The 17,808-nt window shown below is 41.7% G+C and overlaps 1 protein-coding gene across 3 annotated transcripts in view; it reads left to right on the top strand.

Moving 5' to 3' along the window:
* Positions 1-17,808, top strand: part of PDXDC1 (pyridoxal dependent decarboxylase domain containing 1) — a 360,469-nt gene that overhangs the window by 106,258 nt on the left and 236,403 nt on the right. For all 3 annotated transcript variants that reach the window (XM_085632067.1, XM_085632066.1, XM_085632068.1), the window contains 2 exons: positions 2,106-2,295; positions 9,812-9,880. In XM_085632067.1, the coding sequence (XP_085488193.1) occupies positions 2,106-2,295; positions 9,812-9,880 (259 nt within the window). The remainder of the gene's footprint in view (positions 1-2,105; positions 2,296-9,811; positions 9,881-17,808) is intronic.

The following is a 17,808-nucleotide window of genomic DNA, read 5'->3' as shown; positions in this document are numbered from 1 at the left end:
GACCTCTGCCAGGGTACGTTATAATAAGGATGGGGGGTTGACTGATTCTTTCAGCTGCACTAGTGGTGTGAGGCAGGGCTGCATTTTAGCCCCTTTCCTATTTTCGCTATATATCAATAATTTAGAACAGTCCCTGAACAACCTAAAAACAGATTGCCCAAGGGTGGGGACACGCAACATCCCGGTGCTGTTGTACGCAGACGATGCGGTTCTCCTGGCGCGAACCCCCCAAAGCCTGCAGATCCTAATCGATGGGTTTGTCAAATTCATGGACGTGTTAGATCTGTCCGTCAATTTTAAAAAATCATATGTAATGACAGCAGGTCACAAACCACGGACTAGTTTCCTATATAGAATTGGCAATCACACACTAGAAAGGGTGCAATCGTTCTCGTACTTAGGTGTGCTCTTCGACGAGTCACTGAAATTTGCACCTCTGGCTCAGGAAAGGTGTGGCAAATTGGTGCCATCAACTGGGGCCATTGCAGGTTACAGGAGGAGAGTTGGCCGCTGGTGCCCGGAACAAACAATGAACCTTTATGGCTCAATGTGTTGTCCCAAAGCCATGTACGGCTCAGAAGTGTGGGGCTTTATAAATCTCGACGCACTGCAAAGGGAGGAAAATAAAATATTTCGCTCAATATTGAAAGTCCCCAATTGCACATCAGCCGTTATAGTCCATAGAGAACTAGGAAGACCCTACCTAGAGGATTTGATTAAGTTTAGACCAATTCTGGCCTGGCTCAAAATCTGGACGAACCCGGAAGCCGCACTGAGTAGGTTGATCCTACAAGATTGCCTTGGCAGAGACAAAAGTCTGAATATTCCATGGCTCAACTACGTTAAGACTAGCTTGGAAAACATGGGTCGCCAAGAGCTGTACTTAAACCCCTCAGTGATCATCGCTCAGGATAAGCTTAACCTGAAGAGAATTTTCATGGACCTAAGAGTATCGGGCAGAACCACAACAGAAGGGGTCAAACCATCAGTGAGTACTTATAGCAGGCTTGAAACCACTGAAGGGATGGAACCGTATCTTTGTGTCATGTATAATGCTCAAGAAAGGTTTTTAATGTCACGTTTTAGGCTCAATTTTTTTACCTTATTTGTTAGATGATCCAGCTGGTTTTAGTCACTCAATTGAGCAGAAGGGTGCCTGCGGCTGCGACAACAGGTCTCCGCAGGACACCCTTCATTTTGTACTTTTATGTCCCCTATATGCAATACCAATACGAAGATTTTTCTAATAAATTCTAAAAAAGGCTAGATTTACTCGAGCAAAATAGGCACTGATTTTCCTACAAAGGGCTAGCGACCCGCTAACACTGTGTTCTGTGATAAGTTTCCTGAAATTTGCATTAAGACTAAGGGTAACTAGAGGCCAGTATCATGCACGAACCCTGTAGGCTCCCCCACCCGTTATTTTGATTAAGCTATCAAGGTGGATTCTTTGTGAATAATGAATTATTTTTATGTACATAGATTCAGTCAATGTTCTTGTATAATCATTTAATATTATTTTAACTGTATATATGTGTACCCTTTTATGATGGTTTTTAACCACCAAATAAAGAACTATTGAATTGAATTGACATGGTGGATGCATTAAAGTGAACGGAAGAATTTACCCTGCATATGTGTTCTCTTAACAAAATACTCTCTCTGATTCTCACACACTTAAATATCTGGTTTGTTAAAATAATGGTAGAAAGGTTGTAGTCTTGAAATGTAAGCTGAGATTTGATTGAGGTCCCAAAAGCCTGAATAGTCTGACACCTAAAAGGTGAACACACTGTTTTTTGTCACCTGGGGGTTAGGGGCGGTGGAATGGAATGGTGTGGGGAGGAGAGGGGGGGGGTCTAGTGACTTGAGGTTTGAGCAGCAAAACCAATGACCCTGCTAATGGTTGTACTTGCTTGTAATATTACAGTAGTAATGCCATATTTTATTTATTTAGCTAGCTCAGTGATCTTGTGATGTCCAAACTGAAGAGAAAAAAAACACTTTTGCTTGGAGATTATCCTCTCCCACTGATAACCATCATATAAACAGCTTCATTACGACCAAAGCTATCTACTGCTTACAATTAATTGTTTAATTGACAGGTATGAAAATGGATCTGCTTATTATCATGAAGACGATCGGGAAGGCCTTCTTAAAGTCTGCCGGCTTGTTATTCATTCACGCTATGAAGACTACTCAAGCGAAGGATTCAGTGTCTTCTATTCAAAGCAGCCTGTGATCTACATCAGCTCTGCTTCTAGGTCTGGTCTGGGCCAGTTCATTTGTAATCAGGTAAAGTGCTAAGTGATGTTTACTTTACACATGCAGCAAAACAGTGAGCAACTTCACTAAAAGATGGGGATCTCAGTGCTGACAGGAAAATGTTTGAAAAGAGAGCATATATTTAGTCTGATTGTGATAGTCCTACACAGTTGTGATGCAATACTGCTGATTACCTGGTCTTACAATGGAGACATGGCTCTGAATTAAACTTTTGTCTTGAAACATATATAATTTAAGCTTTGTAAGGCTTTTATAATAAGTTCTCTTTCAGTACCACATCTTGCTTCTGTTGTGTTCCCCATAATTTTTATTTCCTGCAGAATAGAATTTCATATCCATTAGCAGCACTCCTTATGTTAAATAATTAGCAATTGTTTTGTTTAATGTGCTGTTTTTTAATTGTGATGCTGTGATTCTGTAATTTGCTTATTCATTCCTGTTGATAATTTATGCAACTTAAAGTTTCCATATTGTAAGTAATGCTCGGCTAAAAAATATTTGTATTGCGGCTCCGTTGTCCAATGAGATCCTTTAGCAATAAGCATCAGACTTAAGAGTGTGACTTACATACAGTGAACCTGAAGCTTGAGGAGGTTCATTGTTCTACAGGAGCCATGAGTAAAACATTCATCTGTGTGTTCTAGGCCCTGCAAATTTGCATTACCCAGCAGTTTTGTTATCTTCCCACCTAGCTGCACAAAGGTATCTCTGTCTGTGGTATGGATTTCTCAATAAAAGCAACTTTGTTGCAGTGCTTGTGGCAGTAAATAGACCCATTGTTTGCTTCCTACATCTGCCTTTGCCTTGATTATGGGAGTTTGGATTTCCTAGTTTGAATAGCATGACACCCGATCTTCGCTCACACAGCCTCAGAACTGGGACAGTTAAAGAAGCACAGCAACTGCTGAATAGAAGAAAACATAATTCTTTGCCTGCAGACTTACTTGCACTATGTAAATAGAGGTTGTGAAAGGTTTCTTTAATCATTACTACCAGAGCTTTCAGTAACTGCCTTCACCAGCCAACATTAGGCGTGCAAAAAGAGGGAGATTACTTGTAGGAAATAGGGGGCGGGTCCAAACTGCAATTAAAATTCATTGGACAGGGTAGACACTCCAGGGCGACAGTGGAAAAATGTATAAAGTTGTCTGTATCTGGCCTATAAATTAGAACTGGATTATTTTTTAAATGTCTAACTACTATGAGATATTTGAGTAAGTTTTCCCTCAGCAATTTTCTGCAAGTCACGAACTAGAGGCGATTATAGAGGGGCATATCCTTATCATAAGCTTTATTCGACAATTGAGTCATAAAAGTATATCTATAAAATACATCAGTCATTCATAAATACATCAAATTCCATACACAGTTAAAAAAAAGTATTAAATTCAATAATATAACTCATGAAGAATAGGTTTAAAACACAATATCTAAAAATCTCATTTACTAAATATAATACAATACAATTTCATCATTTCTAAAACGTACCAGTAACTAATATATGGTTAGTGGGTGAAAGATGTCAATTCAGCACAACAGGAAACAGAGGACTTTGCAGTTAAGCTCTGGGCAAGGAAAGTAATTTGATTTGAATTGTCCAGGCCCAATGCAAAAATTTCGCCATTGCAATTGTAAGTTTCGGGTCTGTCCTTAAAATTCTCAGAGCATCAACATATCTCCGTGTGCCCATAAGTTTACAAATAGGTTTGATCCACATCCGGCGTGGTGCAACATATTGGGGACATCCAAACAAAATGTGACCAACTGTTTCTTGTTGACCCGGGCACCAGGGGCATCTATCACTTTGGGACCCATCCCATTTCCCCGTAAACTGTCTAGTTGGTAATGTACCAATCCTAAATTGAAAGTGTACCGACCCGTAAGATTAGTAGAAAGCTTTTCCTTCATGGATGCATAATGCACCATTTCCCAATATCTTGCTTTTATAATCTTTTGAGATGGGAAACTTGCATTTTAGGGATTATTCCACAATTCAGACATTCCCATATTCCCTAGGGGCATATCCATTTTAGGGGGTTGAGGAGAATCTTAAGGGGAATCAGAAAATAAACCAAGTGACTAGATAGGTCAGACACATTGCTTAAAGTCTCTGTCCTTGTGTGAAAGGGGGTAAGATTGAAAGGAAAGCTGGTTTCTGCCACACAGAGCTTATGGTTATTATGTACAGGTTTAATAATTTGATGCTTGAAGAAAGTGCTTGTAAGATGTAGAGATCCTACGCGTTAAGAGCAGAAAAATTACTTGTTCCTGTAGGTGGAGCAACTGATACCTGCAGTTCATGTGACAACCTTTTAGATGCGGGTGAATGACCAGCTTTTGAATGGAATTATGGGACAAGTGACCGCGTCTAAGAAATAAGATGTTCCATGCACCCATACTTGAAAGATTGGCGTATCTGGTGGTGAATCAGATATCCAATATTGTATTGGCATTGATCCAAAGCAGTTCCCTCTTCTTGCTGTACAGTGAGCTACAGTTACCTAGCCACAGCTCAGTAAGTGCCACAACTTGTGTAACCATCTGCTAAAAGTTTCTTCCATCCTCGTAATGTAAGGATGAGTCTATGCTGTTTGAAATTGCTTAGTTCTGGTCTACAGAGCCCTCCTGGAATTCATATCCTGTTACATCCAATTAATTAAACATTCAGATTAAAAATGTTTTCTTTTATGTTGGGCTCAACAGCCAATGGGTTCAAGATATGTATGGCTAGGCGAACTGCTGATGTTAACTGAATTAACCTTCAGGGATGTCTTCCTTCCGTCGCTCTCATATCCCAACCGAAATTTATGACAGATGACTCCCTGTCTTGTTGGGGAGTGCACCTTGGAGAATTTGACTTTTTAGTCATCCCTTGCCCCTAGTGTGCACCTGCAGCTCAGTCTGAAGGCAGCATTCCCTTCACAATAGCCCCCAGATTTCAAATGTAGCTATTTTGGAGGGACAGGAAAGCATTAGAGGGCACAATCCAGAACCAATGATGAGAGAGCACAGAGGAGCTGATTATGTCCACAGAAGGACCAATTGGGCTCATGATTGCCCCAGTGTTCACTCTATCCCGCCCCTTGCCTTAATCTCCCTCCAGTGGCCTGCCCATACGTGACAATTGTAACTGATGTTCCTGTACTCCCTCCAACCAAAGTCAAAACAGCATCCCAGTTAAAGAACCAAGTATGCCACTTGCTTACCCCAAATTTTGGTTTTACCATTACCGATTATGACAACTTCAGGCTTGGGTAGGTACCCCCGGCTGGCCATGAATCTTTTTCTCACAAGGATGATCTAGCCGTCATACGTTTGACTATGTTCAATTGTTGCCCTTATTCTTTTTCTACAACAGGCCAACATGACCCCAGTCCTATGTAACAAATGTTTTTGCACCTTATCTCTTTATCATTTCATCCTAACTCAAATTCGCTTCACACCCCTTTCTGACTTGAATCACTCGGATTGACAAATGGGAAGGAGGCTTTGGGGGAGATACACCAGATTCAAATATTCAAGTTTTGACTGCTATTCTGGCAAGCCTGTAACAAGACATGGAATGGGGGCATTGGAAGTCATGATTTTACCACGGATCCATAAATGCGATCCAACAGTTATTATGATATGCTGGAATATAGCAGGTTTAGCCTCCAATATAAGTAATAAGGACTGGATATCTTTCATTAATAAGTATGAAATTATCTTGCTGCAAGAATTATCTTGACTTGGGCACAGGATCTGATAACCTGGGAAGACTATTCCAGTTGCTCTTTGCCCGCAGTCTTCAGGTAGAGCTAAGGCGGGTATGACAACCGTATTTACGATTTTGTTGCAATGCAAGGCTATTGAGGTCCCATTATCCCACCCAGGATTTACTCTTTTTGCATTGTCTAGTCTAGACATTTTATTTTTTCCTTCATAAACTTCTAGGATACCCTGTGTAGTACAGATATACTTTTTGAAGTCATTGACATTTTAAGCGAAAGAGCGTCAGCCAGCCTGCAATGTTTTAACCTGGTCTTTGGGGAAGATTGTAATGCCAAACTTAGATCCAGAGTTGTGTTCCTGGACCCCTCTTATGGGGAACGTAACAAACTAAGATGCTCGTCCAGGGACACTTGGATGTGTTGTTCCTATCATTTAAGGACCTTGGCAATGCTTTCTACCAATCAAAGCTCGGGGCTAGCCTATCAAGGGTGAGCAGGAACAAGGCTCTAATTAATCTTGACTGCACTTTACATAATGAGGTTACGGCATCCATAACACATGTTTCAAGCAGGAAAGTACCAATGTATTTGCATTGGAGCGGTGAGTTAGAAAGGGTTGCAATCTTGCACCAGCATTATTTTTATTGTCTATAAATGATCTTAATGTCTTTTAAATTTCGCATTGCAAGGATATGCCAATGATGCGCTCAAGACCAGTTCATGTTTAAATTTATGCTGCTGATGTTGTTTTAATGTCCAAAGGACCAAATGCCCTGCAAGGACTGATTGACTATTTTTTTTAAACGTTTATGGATCGCTTAGATCTAGAAATTAACATCCGTAAAAAACACTCAATGGTATGCAGTAGTCCAAGTAGTAAGACCAGACCTATTCTTATCAAGAGTGAGAACGTTGGCAAGGTGGCCCATTTTCCCTACTTGGGTATTACTTTTGATTCTCTCAGCTTATTGCCTATTGAACAGGTGTTTGAGATTTAACCAAGCTGTAGGCCCAGAGCATTGGGAATAAACCTGTCCTGCCCCATTCTAGACCTTTATAATCGTGAATGCATTCAGATTTTAACATATGCGGCCATTTGGGGTTACCGTAGTACGCATCTTGCAGATAAAAGAAATTGCTTCTGTAGACTGCTTTTGGGGTTACCACCCAGTAGTCCATGTTTCTTCTCGCACACAAAACTAGTATTAAGCTATGTGAAGGATAGTGTGAAATTAGCACCAATTCAATTATGGGTATCTATATGCTCTTACTCCCATGCCTCCTTAAGTCGCCTTATCATAAATGATTGTCTAGCTGTATCCAGCTGGTCTACCCTGGATATAATAATATATTAAATCATTAGCTGGCTCTCTAGAAAGTCCTGAGCTATGTGGTAGCCCTTATAAGATGCAACACGGGGGGTTTGGTTTAAAGAGCAGTTTAGTGGCTTTGCTACACTATCTAGGGAGATGTATGACCGTTTTTTGCAGTCACTAATGGGAAATGGGTCCGTTTGCGGCTGCACAATAGGTCTGTCTTATGTAGAAACACTGTTCTGTGAGTCTGTAACCTATTACTGACTCGCAAAATAGGGTTTGTGACTCGATATTAGGATGGCCGTGCCAAGGACGTACCTTCTGAACAGCAAGTCATACTTCAATGTTCGATTGTTTTGCGACCGTATTTGTGGTCGCAAAACACTTGCAGTTGGCCACCCACTTCAAAAAGGTGGTAAGGCACTGGCAAACAGGAAGGGACCCCTTCCCCTTTGTGACTGCCAGCAAAAATATTTTTTAAGAGCGGCCCCAGGGACCACTGACTGCTCTTAAATAATGAAACCAAAACATTTGATTTTTCTTTTTTAAATGCATCCTGTTTTCTTTCAGGAAAACAGGCTGCATTTTTTTCTAAAAACTGCTTTATTTAAAAAGCAGAGGGATTGTCAATATGGAAGCGGGGATGACCCGGCATATGGCATGGATAGGTGGTTACAGCCAGGAGGAGACTTTACGAGAGCACTATACTCGAGACCGGCAAGGTTCACACTCACTGGACCCACCAAATATGTGGTGCAATTATGGCACGTGGTTAATCGCGCTCTGGGGTGGGCCAACAGACTCACAATGGCGACCCCCCTTTGGGACTCCGAACGGTTGGGAACTCTGGGCCGTACGAAAGGGTTTGATAAATGGGACCTCATAGGTATCTCACACATAAGGGACCTTTGGGGGCGGAATGGAGTGGAGACATTCACCACATTACAGCAGACATATGAGATGGCTGAATCAGAATACTTTAGATACGCACAGGTTAAACACTCCCTACAGGCCAACATCCCGGCTGGGACGTCACTACCCGAGTCATCCCCTCTCGAGGATAAACTTCTTGATGGCCATTTACCAGAAAAATGCATATCCCTAACATATAAAAAACTCATCCATCACATTCCGGACCCTCTTACGGCACTTAGAGAGAAATGGGGGAGGGATGGTCTGGAAATCGATGATGAAGAGTGGCAGGAGGCACTTTCCTCGCCAAAAGAAGTTGCCATTTCGGCAAAACTGAAATTGGTACAACTGAAGATTTTGCACAGTGTTGATCTCTCGGGGCGGCAACTAATGCTCATGGGTAGAAGCGAGGATGGGCTGTGCAAGAGAAAATGTGGGATGGAGGGTGCCTTCCTACACGTTCTTTGGGAGTGTCCGGTAATTCAAGATTTCTGGCAGAAAATCCTAAAATGTAGGAGTACGGTCTGGGGGGTGACTCTACTGCCCGAAGCTAAGAGATGCCTTTTGAACATCTGGGAGCCCACAGACTTAAATGTGAAGGGGAGGCTCTGGGTTACACTCGGGCAGATGATTGCCAAACGCAACATAGCACAGTTATGGGGGGCTGCGACACCATCGACAGTGAGGAGATGGAGGGAGGACATGGATTGGTGTATGGCGAGAGAGAAAACAGTGTGCGTTGCCCGGGGGTGTCCCAGGAAATGGATAGCAATCTGGACTAAATGGAATGTATATCGGGGAGGAGTGTGTGAACCCCCTATTATCCCCTCCCTTGATGAACACTTCACGGTTCGAAACCAACTGCATGTACTGTAGATGTAACTTTGATAACGAAAGCAAGACACCGACGCCTGTAAAGACACTGTTCCCTGTAAATGCACAAAATGAATATTTGTATCGCATGACCACTTTTTCCTGTTTAGTAAACAGAATTAATAAAAAAAAAAAAGCAGAGGGATAAACAAGGGGGTTATCGTCCATGCGACGCCAGGTATGGATGTATATTTAAACAACGAGACACGATTGAAAATGTTCTCTTAAATGTTTTGAAATTTTTCAAAAGAATGTAATTAACAACATTCAGAGCTTCAGAACTGCCGTAGCTCTGGTCCGCATAATTAAAAAGCGGTTTGTGAATTGACAGCCAGGTTCCCCTTGTTTCTTGTTATTTAAAAAGAAGTCACAGAGATAGTTGTCTGCTGACCCCAGCAGGCTACCATCCCTGGGAGTGGTAGCCATTCCCAATGGGTCGCAAATTACAAGCTGCCTCATGGATATTAATGAGGCAGGCAAGCTGCCAAACCATTTGGAGTCGGAAACAGTGTGTGAGACACTGTTGTACATTCCATTTTGCGAGTCGCAAATCAACGCACTTATTTGTGGCAATGTTGTATGCTTATTCCTAAACCTTAGTCCAAAAGAAACCATTTTAGAGCTGTTCATGTTTTATGTCCACAAAGTTGAAATAAGGTGGTGTACAGGGCCTGTGTGATATTTGATTTTGATAATGCAATCATTTTATTGCAGCTTGGTTTGCCCCTCTCCTGTCTGTGTCGGGTGCCTTGCAACACAATGTTTGGATCACAGCATCAGATGGTAAGTTTTCAGAGCTACATGACAGATCTCATACTAGGCAACCATGGTGATTGATTCTTTGTCTAGGCCCTTTTTCAGATGCTTGGGATTGTGAAAATCAGGGGTCAAAGCAAAGAGGTACTAATCCTAGGCATTGTTCAGTACATCTCCGTTGAACAGGGTTCTCTGTTGACTCCTTTTTCCAGCAGCCTTCCCTCTGATCTTTAAAGTTTATGGAGATGCATTTGAAACTAAAATATACTATCTCTATAGTGAAATAGTTATTTTGTCCTACTGAGTTTTGGCAAGAACACTCATCTGAAGGAACAGTCAGTGATTACAATCTCATTCTTGGTTTGTTGTTTGTTTTAGTATTCACTTGCGAAATCACCTTTCCACCTAGCGTAAAATATACTTCAATTTGCTTTGTTCAAATATTTTTATTTGTCTATAGGTGGTAGCGATAGCAGTAAGCCTAAGATTCAATTGAATGAGGATTACAAATGATTCAGTGGAATAGTGGTCTTCAAAAAGTGTTTTAAATTGTCCCTGCAATTTATACTGAAGACTTATGGTTGGTTGGGCTTTGATGCCCACACTTGTATACCAATGAGGAGCACAGTTTTTAAAAGCAATGACACAACAGAGGTAGAAACTATACCAGTTGTATACCTTTGAAATTGTTGCTCTTCTAGAGATTAACATGAAGACCAGGACAATCTCCGCCTGAGGGGATGATGTTCTCGAAGTTGAAAGTCTGAGAGATTTATGACCAGTAATGTCAGGTGTCCCTACTGTCTTGAGAAATGTTAACCTTGTGTATAGCCTAGTGCTTGTAAAAAACGAGTTTCGCTTTCCATGTACAGTATTGGTATGTGCATGTGGTTTGGTAATTTGTGGTTGTTTGATATTTTTACATTTGTATGCAGTTACTGTTCTGTTCAATATGAACCCAAGAACGCTAGCGGATCTAATTGCCACATTGGGTGCAGTGTTTTCTACTCCTCTGTTTGCTTAAACTCTACTGCCCTTGAAGAAAATCGGGTAATTCCTCCACCTCTCCAGCACGTTGATGGTAGGGATACCTGCAATAGGCTGATAGGCACTGAGACTATTACATTGAGACTTGCCTTCAGGAACGAAGAAGTCAGTCTTCAGTATACACATCCTGTACTGAAGGCAGATGTAATAAGAGGTTGCCAAAAGTGCCAATGTACCAGCAAATTCCATTGCCACCAGCAAACTAGAGATGGTCTTCGTCTTTGCACATAGTTTTGGGAGGCAAGAATTGTGAGCTACATATAGGGGTATATTAACTAAAAAGTCTTGCAATGCAGCGCAGCAACCAAAGTTGCTGCATTGCGTGAGAGAGTAGGAAAGTATCCTATCTACAGAATATGGCACTGTCCTGCTCTCTCCCCAGCGCTGCCTCACAATTCTACTTCCAGCGCCACCAAAACACGGTGTGTCTTCTATCTAGCATAGGATTTGTACCCTTCCAGTTAAAAAGACTAAGCCTAGGCTTATATTTTTCCTCTTTGGATGTGTGCTGTACAGTACAGTCCACATGCAAAGTTGGAAAAGATTGGAGAAATAAAAGCATTTCTTCTCGATAATCCCAGAGTTGAATTAACGTTACTTATTGATGCAAATCCCTATTTGCTTTTTTTTTAGTTGATAGTTTTACATCAAAAACCATAAACCCATGGAATGACCCCTTGACACGGAGTAACTCAAAGCAGCCCTAGGCTTTTTGTGACGCAAACCTGATGCAAAATGCTAGTAAATTTACCCCCTTGTAAAAATACCTCTCTGCTAGCTAGAAGGTTAAAGGCCTAGCATTTATCTATCCCTTAATAGTCATGAATGTGCCCCTCTGCCATTTCCCCAGAAACTGGGTTGATCTGTATGCATTTCTGTGAATTTTGGTTAAGGGTGTAGGTGTCTGTGGTAAAAGAGCACAGCCAAGTCTGGGTTGTCTTCCCCTGCATGGCCACATAACGAATGGTTTGGTGTCTCAGGGATGATTCTTTAGCAAGACCCTAGTGTTTGTCTTGGTATATAAATCTTTGGTTTGTATTATTCTCCATATCCTCAGTGGCCTACCTTCACTTTGACCTATCCAAGTTCACGACTAATTGAGGAAAGGGTAATAGTGACTTCCTCAGATCAGGATCAGCCAAACACACTTACAATTTGAACCACTTAACACATTGTTTGTTGTTACCAACTCATTTCAGACCAAAGTTGAATAACAGATTAACTGTTGGGAAATGAGACATATAATGGGCATTAAGAACTCACACCCAAGTCGTATATTTCCTTTTATCTTGGATGTATAAATGGATGCCTATGGGTGCAGTTTGAACTGGTTTCCTTCCTTCTCACTTAACCTCTCTGGTAAAAACAATGTATTTTGAAAGACTAATTAGCTGAAAGTAACCTAGATATGCCTTAAAACAAAGTCAGTGATTTTGTTTTGAGGGATTGCCGCAGGTTTGGAAGCTACTGGTGCCTTCTCAATATTTGTCGCATAGTTGGTGGGTGGTAAAACCGAACACCCCTAACAATATTCCATTGTATGTGTCCCAAACTAGAATAAGAATAACTTAATACATTTGTGTAAGATGATGATGACTTGAATACTAATGTAACAAAATCATTTAATATGATGTGTTGGACCATAAATACAAAAAAACGATCATGCCATATTGATGAGACAACAGTAAGGCAGGTTTTGACTTTTACTTACTTGGGTATTCCCTTTCACCCCTCTCTTGCCTGGGGTCACTTACAAAATATAGGTCAACACCAATTCTTGAGGTGCCTTGAGACCATATTTGCATTTGCAGCAAACCTGGGCCACAAACCAATATAGCAAATTATTTACTAACTCTATTAGCACTTCCGTCAGAGAAAATGTAAAAAAAAGAAATCTCAAGTTATTGTGAAAGTGTCATACTTACTAGTGAATTATGCAAATCTTCTGTGAAATCTAATATTAAATTATTTACAGTGGAAGGATTGGACCCCTATCTTCTCTTTGTAAAGAATTTCTTGTTCATATCTTACGTGACCCGTTTCAGATTGAATTCTATAGTTTCTTTCCTCGTACCCCAAATGTTGTTCTTCTTATGCACAAAGCACACTGCACCTTGTTTTTCTGCAGATTATATTCTGCTGCTGAGAAACGTTATTTAATACCATTATTGTGAGTTTTAAATGTTAACAAGTTCAGGCCAGCATTGATTGCATTACAGCTTACATCAGAAAAAATTCTCTCTGGCTGTATTAAATTTTATTCGAGCGCCATAAACATTAGGAAATTGCACTGTAATGCAGGAGGATGAGAAGTCCAGATAGATTGTTCGGAGATGTTTTAGTTCCTTTGTATTATGAAATATTTTGTAAACTTGTGCATGATTATGTATTTCCTTCTTTTAAAATAATTTCTGATGGATTAATGTTTATAAACATTTATGAGTACTTTAGCCAAACTAAGGTATATTGACTGACTCTCTGTGACACTTTTACACTGTATGACACTTTTACGCTTTATGTAATTTGTAGCACACTTGGGGCTGCTTTTTGTCACTGTAAGCAGACAGTCTCGATAAAGTAGGGGGAGCTAGGATAAATGTTGTGGTTCACCCAAGAGAAAAATGTCTTTTGGAAGGTTTAATCCTAAATATCATTGTCAGCCCATGTTCAAAACGTAACCGAGCATCCGTTGCTAAAACCCAAGGACCAACTCCTATTTAATTTAGGATATTTTTAAAATGGCTGCTGTCAGCTCCGCCGCGTGCGTACTGACAGGAGAACACTCTCTGCCACTCAAACTTTACATGGGCATTTGGAGGGTGCTACGAAGCTGGTGGAAGCCACTGGGGTGTCTGTTACATTTGGTTTTATACGCACTGGGACCCTTGTGGTTTTGGGGCAGACTCTGAACAGGAACTACGTCATATGCGGGAAGGTGTCAGAGTGTGGCTAGTGTTGAGTAGGAGATAATGCACAGTATGTGAGTCTGTGTGGAGGAATAAAGAAGTGTTTAACTACAGCTGATGTACTTTATCTTCCTACTCTTTGGCTGGGCAGTACGCTACATCTGGCGACAAGTAGGGAATGTGCCTGAGGAAAACGAGGCTGCTCTCCCTAAGAGTTTGCAATGGTACAGCTAACTGCTTGTGCGTGCCACGTGTGCCTCAAATTGATGCAAAGCAGTGTGTGACTGGTACATGTGGAGTCAAGGCCCAGCTCCAGCCCATATACGGCCAAAGAAGAAAAAGCCGGTAAACAGTTGATGGAGATGCTTTGATGCACCACAAATACAGAGTAAATTAATCAAACAAAGCAGTAAGCTAATGGTAGCGACAACCAGGTATGAGAAACAGAGTTTACTCTCTGTCAAAGACAAGTGAAGCATTTACGACATCAGAATGGGTGTGGTGAACCAAGTGCAAACACAGGGGTTGTGCGTGCAGAAGTTACAGGCAGACTGTACAGTGAAAGCGGTCTGAACAGCACAGGCTTCCAATGGCAGAAAAGAGAGCATGAAATACAATATAGCCATGTTCCTGAAGCCACCACCGCAGTTCGACACCTCTAAGAAGCGGAACATTGATGCAAGGTGGGCTGCGTGGATCAAAACATTGGATGACTTCATAGATGCACTAGAAGAGGAAGATGAAAAGATTAGAAAAACCTTGCAGGTGATGGAGTGAAAGAAGTGCTAAAGAAAGTTTCACAGACTGATGCAAAATCGTACCAAAAAGTAAAAGAAACGTTGGAGGCCAAGTTCAACCAATGCTTAAGGTCTACTATGAACGGTATTTCTTCCACCAAGCACGACAACAGGTTGGTGAAACAATAAACAAGTTTTTTGAAAGACTTGATACACTTGTTAAACATTGCCGGGTCTGTGATTTCACAGACAAATAAGCTATGCACCTCAGAGTAATTGATTGCTGCCTTTCAGATTTGTTTAGAAGGCAGATGTTGAGAGAAACACAAAGCTTGGAGAAAATGCTGATGGCTGCCAGAGCAGAAGAACAAGCAGAACAACAAGCAGCCGATATGGAAGCACGAATAGCACATAATGAATCGTCGCTGATTGTGAAAAGCAAGTACAAGCGAAAACAAGATGCCCACACGATGAGGTTGTCAAAGAAACCGAAATTGTGTGTCCGATGTGGATTTTTGTTTCCCCATGAAGGTAAATGCCCAGCCATCAGGCAGGTCTGCAAAGGTTGTGGAAAAAGGAATCATTTTTGACTGTGCCGAGCTACAGACAAATCAAGTACGTCTCGATGGAAAGAAGATGTTCCTGGAGCATTCTCGCTAGGTCCACAAAAATCAACATCAGCAACGACAAGTAGAAACCAGGCAAAATCAATCGTCATCAAGCTCATTGTACAAATGCTCCTCAATGCCGCTATCTAGTGCCGGTGAAGAAGATGGATGTGCGCTGATGTCTGCCATAGGATGTCATGTACATATGGGGTTAGCTGCCTGTGAGGAAAGTCATAAGTCGAAGACAGCTTACCAAATAAAGCAACAACATTTTATTCCAACATTGTCCTAACATCACATTGAAAGTGAACAATCTTCCACTAAGTTTCTTCATAGACAGTAGTGGGTCGGTTAATATCATGCCAGCGTAGAAGTTTAACAACCTATCTCATGTGCATGCCTGGGCTACGTCTGAGCCATTACAAAGCCAAGGGTCGTTCACAGCGACAATGCAACACAAAAAGACATTGGTGCGAGACGCCATTCATGTTCTAGAAGGGACTTCATTGAGTGCCTGCTTGCTCAGCTTTGCTACCACTGCTGACATGGGGTTGATATCCCTCAACTACAACCTCTGTGCTCAGTCTAACATCACAATCAGATTCCTACCGTTGTTCAATGGCCTAGGCAAGTTCAAGAAAATGAAGGTACAGCTACATATCAATGATGGCAATTTTCTCTGTTGCTCAGAGACACTGTAGAGTTGCTTTTCATCTAAAAGAAGCTGTAGAGAAAGAATTGCCATGAAAAAGAGCCCTACGAGATCGAGTGAGGTTCCCGCAACTAGATGAGTGAGTTGAGAAGGAGTTGAAAATGTGCCACATTTGCAATTCCTTGTCTCCTAAGGTGACACAACACCCCGTGACATTGTCTGACCTCCCCGCTCGTGCCTGGGAGAGAGTTACAGTTGACTTTTTTGGACCTTAAGGAAATGGATGCCATCTCAAGGTAGTCATTTAGAATATTTGAGTTTTACTTTGGTGGGAAGGACTGTCTTCGACAACCTATGACAAGATCATAGAACAACTTGATTACATCTTCGCAACATGGGGCATTCCTGAAATCCTCATATCTGACAATGGCCCACCCTTCAGCAGCAAAGAGTTTCTTGTCCGACTGAACGTCAAACACCAATAGAGTACACCTCTGTGGCCCCAAGCCAATGATGTAGAACGATTCGTGGGCATTCTAGAGAGTCATCCAGCGAGCGCCCATGGAATGACTTGAACTTACCCAAGCCATGTACCAGGCCTATCAATCGACTCCTCATTCCACAACTGGTGAGAGTCCAGCCACGTTGCTATTTGGAAGAGCCATCAGAACAAAACTACCTCAATGGACCTAGGATCGATCAGTGAATACTGACCAAGTTTGAAACACCGACACAACTCTGAAAATGAGAACACATGCCGATCAGCCTCGTCATGTCCAGGAGACAATCTTCAACAGAGGAGACTTGGCATTGGTTAAACAGAAACGAAGGCTGAAAACAGACACTCCATTTGCTGCTGATCTCTAGAGTTTGTGGCGGGCAAGGAATGAAGGTCAGTCATTAAGTACATTGCAGGGTGTGGCTAGTGTTCAGTAGGAGCTACTGCACTGTACGCAAGTGTATGCTATGGCTGGGGAGGATGCTACAGTGTCCAACACTTTTGAAATGGAAGCTGAGCAACCATAAATAAATACTGAATTTCCTGCAGGAATTCACAATAAAGGATCTATATTTTCCTAAAAGCTCATGAAAACGACTTTGCATGGCAACAAATTCACACAAATTGAGACGTTTGTCTGTAACCTCACATGAAAGCAGTTGAGTTTAGCCCACAAGAAAGTGTCTATTATTGGTTTCAGGTGCAACACTGCTTCTCAGTGTTGGGTCTGTCAGTCTTCGGGTACGAGGCAACAGCCTCTAGTGATCTGCTACAGGAGCAAAGAAATGCTGACCATTGGCCTTACAAATATCAACCCGACTGGGGTTAGAGGTACATAGCAGGCTAGAAAAAACAAGCATTGTCAAATCCAGTACGTCTGGCTTTAATGTGCTAACACATGTAAACCAAGATATGCAAAGTGATCATTTGTGCATGTCTGTGTTTGCATGTTTTAGCACATTAAAACTAGACCTATTGACTTTGTCACTACTTTTTCTGTATGAAGTCATCTCTTTGCTAAGAGACCAAAACTAGATAGTGCCATCCAGTGCTTGAGTGCCCGCACTCCCCTTTTCCATAGTCCATACTTTCTTTGACTCTTGGCAGCTCTCTGTTACAAGAGAGAGTTCCAACATGTGCAAAGAGATAGAAATAAAAAGGCACTTCAGACATAACTCGATGTGGTGTATGCAGTTCCTAAAGAAGAATGAGTGTCTGTGTGGGTCAACGACTATTCTGTAGGGTACTCAGTGGGCGTGACCCTGCAAGATTCAGATGCCCTCACACACCTGGATAGGTGTCATGCTTTATCATAGGGAGTTTGCTCCTCGTCAGGCCGGCGCTGCAATGCCCAACGGGCACCCTCAATGGGTGCTCTTTGCCAGAGATGATCTTGTCCGCCGTTTGGTGAAGTGCAGGTGTGGGGGCTTAAGGAGTAGATTGGTGTTGAGATGTGAAAGTGTGAGGTTAAAAATAGGGAAAGAGGTACTTCTCAGGAAAAACTTT

The sequence above is a fragment of the Triturus cristatus genome, chromosome 10 (genome assembly GCF_964204655.1).
Source record: "Triturus cristatus chromosome 10, aTriCri1.1, whole genome shotgun sequence".
NCBI classification, from domain to species: domain Eukaryota; kingdom Metazoa; phylum Chordata; class Amphibia; order Caudata; family Salamandridae; genus Triturus; species Triturus cristatus.
The sequence above is the reverse complement of the archived record's forward strand: the minus strand, read 5'-3'. Positions and strand labels throughout refer to the sequence as shown.